This window comes from Apteryx rowi, unplaced genomic scaffold (genome assembly GCF_003343035.1).
Source record: "Apteryx rowi isolate R43461 unplaced genomic scaffold, aptRow1 scaffold_49, whole genome shotgun sequence".
In the NCBI taxonomy this organism is placed as follows: domain Eukaryota; kingdom Metazoa; phylum Chordata; class Aves; order Apterygiformes; family Apterygidae; genus Apteryx; species Apteryx rowi.
Genome location: NW_020450749.1, coordinates 3310526 through 3316525, shown reverse-complemented (window position 1 = coordinate 3316525; position 6000 = coordinate 3310526). Strand labels below are relative to the sequence as shown.

The 6000-nt window shown below is 34.8% G+C and overlaps 1 protein-coding gene across 9 annotated transcripts in view; it reads right to left on the bottom strand.

The window, feature by feature from the left end:
- Positions 1–6000, bottom strand: part of APPL1 (adaptor protein, phosphotyrosine interacting with PH domain and leucine zipper 1) — a 35922-nt gene that overhangs the window by 19577 nt on the left and 10345 nt on the right. For all 9 annotated transcript variants that reach the window (XR_003255672.1, XM_026078883.1, XM_026078882.1 and 6 more), the window contains 5 exons: positions 5851–5922; positions 4577–4664; positions 2879–2920; positions 1973–2031; positions 1336–1482 (listed from right to left, as the gene is read on the bottom strand). Coding sequence is in view for 8 of the 9 variants with exons in the window: in XM_026078883.1 (XP_025934668.1) it covers positions 1336–1482; positions 1973–2031; positions 2879–2920; positions 4577–4664; positions 5851–5922 (408 nt within the window). In the remaining variant the exon portion in view is untranslated. The remainder of the gene's footprint in view (positions 1–1335; positions 1483–1972; positions 2032–2878; positions 2921–4576; positions 4665–5850; positions 5923–6000) is intronic.

The window sequence follows — 6000 nt, the reverse complement described above, 5'->3', positions numbered from 1 at the left end:
AAAGGAAAGAAAGGAAAGAAAGGAAAGAAAGGAAAGAAAGGAAAGAAAGGAAAGAAAGGAAAGAAAGGAAAGAAAGGAAAGAAAAGGTGGCTCTTTAGTGATCCAGAGGTCTCTGTATACTTCTTCCTTAGCTTAAAGCCTGCCGGTATGCTACCTGCTATATTACAGGTTGGTTTTATTTCTGCTTCTGTTCTTTTTTGGGGTGGGGGAAGAAGCACCCTGTGAGGACTGGTCCAGGGCCAGCCTCCAACTTCTGACCCTGCTAAGGGGAACAGACATATCTAACTTAAAACAATTTATTCCATCTTGGTCCAGAAAAACTGCCACTGCATAAACTGAGTTTAGCCTTATGAAATCTCAGAACAGGAAACCACTGGGGGTAGCCCTGCCCTCTCCATTACTAGAGTCAGCAAAAACCCGCACAGCAGGTTGCAATACCTACCTTGTTACAGAAGACATCTAGAGCCTAGTTGTTACATACAAGCTGCAAAGTTTGAAAGGGAAGCCACAACTCTTCTTGTACATGGAAAGCTTTCAGGCACAATATAGGAGTTGATTCCTACACAGGAGACCGCTGCAGTGCCAGGCTCTGGAAAGTTTGCCCCTTGTTTATCTTTTTTCTTTTTCTTTTCTTTTTTTTTTTTTAAACATATTGACTGAAAATGTAAATGAAGTCTCTACAAAAAACTTTTTCAGACTCGTGTTTTCCATTGCACTCATCCTCAAATAAACCAATCATTTACTAATTTTTGTATTAAACAAAAACCAACCAGAATAATTTTGAGCTTTCCAGTTCTTTCACATCCTTGATTGCAAACAGTAGTGACATGACTTTGATGATTACCTTGTCTCAGAACAGTTGCCAAAGGAAGAGTTTAACTGTCGCCAGTACCTTCTGAGAAGGTACACTTCAATGCTAACCTGCATGCACTGGAGCCTTAATCAGCTATTCTCATTAGTGATTGAACTAAAAAAAATCTAGTACCTAAAATATAGGCAGTGCATTAAATTTAGGCACCTGGGTTTGGGAGTATAATTAGACCTTTATATCTGGCACCCAGACTTTCCCAAAAGACTCTCCCATGGGAGCGTGGCAGGTCATAATGAGATTCAAAAAAACTCCTATATTGAGCAGGAAATGACTAGGGCTAGCTAATGACAAACGTTCATGGTAACAGGAATGACAGCTTCAGAAATGACAAGGTGGTATTTCTTTTTCTCCCTTTGCTTCTTTGGATTGCAAAAGAAATCTTGCAATAGATTTCAGCAGATCAACTTTCATAAAGCATTTTTACATCTTATTCCAGACTTATAGCTTTCAGAATCTGAAGTTACCTGAGCTTGCATGTATCCTAGCAGAGGCTCTAGCATAGCAATTTTCTTTTTGTATTGAAGAGTATTTAATGCACAGAAATAATGCATCATAGTCTGATGCTGTTTTTTCCTGGAAGTATATACATCTTCTGTAACTTCAGCCTTGATCTAAAGAGACATAGACAGGGGAAGGGGGAGGGGAGAAAGAATGTCTGAGACTTGGTATTCATCACACGCCTTCTGGATGGCTTTACAGCCAGCACGGAAAAACAACACAGTAATGTTTTACCCTCAGTCATCAGCAATTGCATCTTTAGCCCTACAATTCCCCTTCTGGAATTTATGGATGAGGTATACATGAAAAACAAATCCAGAACTCTTTCCTTCTCCACCTTGAAAGAGTGGTTATTTCTTAACCAAAATAACTTGAATATAATATCACATCTTACAACTCATAGCATTTTCAGCGTTACAAGATAAACATATATTGGGGAGATCTGGTTTTGTGTTCTGAATAGAACTGTCTGCACTGCTAGAACATCAGCTATCAAACTTTAAGTGAAATCTGCTGCACAGTATCTTCTATCATAAATATATATTAAATTAAAATTATTTATCTCCTCTAAAGTCTTTATATAAGGTATTTTGTTTTACAAACCTTTTCATTTTCCCTTCTTTTTGACAACCGACTGTATCGAGTAATGGCAGCATCATGGTCTAAGCAAACAAGAAAGAATTTATGATCATTTTGATAAATGAATCACTTATGAAACAGAATAGAAAAACTTTTATATCACTGTATGTTGAACAACAAGCCGACTGCAAAGTTCTTCCATATTAAAACTCTCAGGAGTTGTTCTTGCATCTTCACAATTACTTCACTGACACAAGCACTTCAGCTGAAGAAGAATTCTAACCAGATGTAAATACAGTTAAATTGTTACTAATTTTCCTTAACATTAATATTCTTCAAAGGCAGAATTTTCCTGTAAATAGAGACAACTTTCCTTTATGAAAACCTTTACCTAATCTGTTTGCTTCTAAAACAATGAAGCTATCTATAAAAAGAAAGGCAGAATCTTTAATTAAGGATTTAAAGAATATGTTCTCTACAGGATATAGGAGAGCTAGCTAAAAAAGTAACTACTGACAATACAGGAAGAGAACTATCAAGCTGTAATTTTAGGGAAGTAAAATTCTTACTTTCTAAAGTGAGGACTGGTTTAATAAATAAGCTAACACCTTTCTTTTTGAAATTTTGTTAGCAAAATCCTACATTATTTAATAACTACCTATATACACACATTTAAAGTACTGTAAGAAAGACTAGTACTGTCAATCCACCTTTGAATATACCCTTTGGTATACAAAGCTGGAATTGACAAGTGAGCCAAGGAAAGCTGGGTGCCTAAATATCACTGGGAAAAAAAAACTACAGCCTAATTAGTTACTATTAGTTACTTTGCAAATATCTTGACTAATTTTCTGAGCAAATATTAAACACAATAACTTTAGTAATACTGTCATCTTGTAATATCTATAAGGTTAAGTACTCTACACTTACCATTGCTTGCAATTTGGAAAACTTCTTTTAGGGTTAGTATCTCTACAAAAAAAAAAAGATAATATACTTGAATGTTATAATACATTAACTTATTTCATATATTAAGGTTTCTCATGCCATGTTTCATTATTGAACTGTTGTAGTTCACACCTTGTACCTTACTGAATTATCAGCAGAGGCATTACATGGCTGGAAAAGCCTGTTCCTACTCAGCCCTCGGCCTCATTTATGTGGCTGTCAGGCTTACCAAAAATGATACTGACCTGTAGTAAGTGTGTGGTGGGGGGGGGGAACCAACCTCAACAACTTGAAAAAGACCATCAGTCCAAAGACATCATCTATGGATCTACAGTTATGGTCAGAGTTCTGCTGGGGGCAGGGGAGGGAGAGGAAGGGTGGGCATGGGAAAAGGAGAAGTTTCACCGGTCAAAGAAAAGTCCCCAAGCAACAAGAGCATGGGATTAGTCATGTTCTAGATGCGCATTTAGTCTCACCAAGTCAAGAAGCAGGAATCGGTACACTACTTAGCACAACTTCTGATCCGGACTGTGGTTTTGTGTCTTATCACAATATATACAGATAGAGATATGTTCAACTTTAATTATGGTAGCAGAGTGAAGATGAGGAAAGAAGCATGGAAAAGCTTTGCAGAAAGTGTCTATGAAGTACATAAACAAGTATGGTATCATTAGATATTAAATGCCACATCAGTTGCTGGTTAAAATTTCCCTCTGGAAATCATTTAATTTGTGATTATTGCCTCAGGATGCTTCTTAGGCAAATATTGTTAACGGAAAACTTTTGCAGGCTCTGAAAAGTAATTTTAGCCTTGAGATATTGATATTCTCCTGTCCAAAAAGCATAATCTATTTAATCCATAATTTTGCAACAAACTATTGCCAAAGAAGTAATTTCCAAGATTCATAAAATGCTAGAAAATTTATGGAAGTCACAATTTTTATTTCAATTTAGACTCAAAAAGTTCACATGCTAGGTATACCCACTCTAGGATGTTTGCATTACAAATTAAAATTATTTTGTTTTTAATTAATGTAATTTATATTCCAAGCTAATTTGCCACTACACTCTAATAAATTTAACATCTCAAGTATAATCATAATTAGACATATTATCTTATATTTTAGACCAGGCAGAACAAGATACAGTTGTTACAAAAATAAGAAGCTGTAAGCATCTACAGAAGCTATTTATTTTACCAGCAGGGCTGAAGATCTACCTTTCTAAACCCTAATACTATAACAAATATTATAACTGTGGCACTTTGTCTTTGAGTTTAGCCCAGCCATTAATCATGCTACTGTAGTACACACAAATATTTCCTGAACATGCAAATTATCTGAAAAATATTCTTTGCTAAACTAAAAGCAAGATTTTATTTAATATGGGCAATCTAATGTTAATGGCAACTGCAAAAGGTTCGTCTTGAATAGAATATAAGTTTGTTTACAAAATGTAAGTAATATTTTAGTTGAAATAATGATGGTGTTCTTCAGCAGTAATATTCTCATGAGTAGAAATAATTTATATATCAAAAAATTTGGGAGATGCATACATTTGAGAAAGAGGTGAAAAATAAGCAGTGTATCCTATTAAGTAGTACAAGAACTATTGGGATGAAATGCTGTGTTTTTGTTATTGCTACTGTTGATAAAAACTATATTTCTTTGATCACTATACCTTTTAGATCCCTTTCTTTAAACTGGGTAATAGGAAACATCATTGCATCTGCAAGTTGAGTTGATAGCACTGCATGGCAAGAACTGAGCTGTAAAAGAAAAGACAAAGCAGGAAATTTTAGGAAAACATTGCTGAGATTAAAAAGAATAAAAACAAGATAGGTTGATATTAATTTCAGTCAAAGATGATGTGTACAACTTGAACGGAGTTTTGCACAATTTCAGACATATTTTCAGACTACTTCAAAGGACATTCAGCACTACTTAGCAGCAAACAAAGATTTGGTTATTTAAAAAGCTTATTTTACTTTACAAATTTTAAGTTATATATATGGATATAAATTACCTTTCTTATTTTCTTATAACTACATAGAGGTGTGTTAACATAGTTATTAAGACTACTTAAAAAGTTAGATCAAGGGGAAAAAAACCCTCAATTTAATGACCAACTGTCACTGTCTTATTAGATTTTTTAAATCAACAGTCACCTCACCTTCTTGAAAACCTGTCTTTCTTTGATTTTCAGAATCGTATTCTCACGACTCAATAATCTGTTCTCCACATACTGTACTCTTTCATACTTTCCTGATCTCATCACTAGCTTTTTTTAGAAGACCTTCAGAGTTCAGTATTTGTCCCTACTACTTCTAACTTTATTCTAAGTTATTGGATCATATCAAAATATGGCCTCATACCTTCTGATGACTATTCAATTTCTCCTGTTTCCCTACAGCCACATCTTGGCCTATCTTTCTCAAATTACAGAAGTAGAATGAATATGTTCATCTTTCCAAAACCATGTGAAAGTAGTGTCTGAACTGAGGAAAGGGATTATGAGAAAAATTCTGATTCAGAACTTAAGAATGCTGTGTTGTTTTACAAAGGAGTCAGTCACTCAGAGTCAGTCGCTGCCTCTAACAAAGACAGCAGGAGGCTCCTACGTCAATTAGATATCTGAAATCAGGCAATACAAATACCCCCATAAAATATAGCTGCTAATTACCATTCTATAACATTTGTTGGCAGTATCTACAGAAAGTTAAAGTGCATTCTTTCTAAACAATAGATCCTCATTTTGCTGAATTGATTCTTTGTCTTCAGGTTATAGAACTTTAAATACATGTGGCAATCTACAATTAAGTGCTATATAACTGACGAATAAAAGCCATTTCTGTATGTCCTGTCTTACAAGAGACCAGAATGATTAAGAAAGTCAAAGTCCATACATGATAAACAAAAGTTAGAGAGGTAAGTCAAATAAATACAAGTACTTGCCTCATCTATCACTTTTGCAAATTGCTGTAAAGTAGAACTCATAACTTCATCATCTCCCCCTAGTGGAAAACGCTACAAAAAAAATAAAAAGGAGGCATGTTGGTTGCAGTGTTTTCTGCCATCCACAAAGCTGTATTAATCATGTCTATG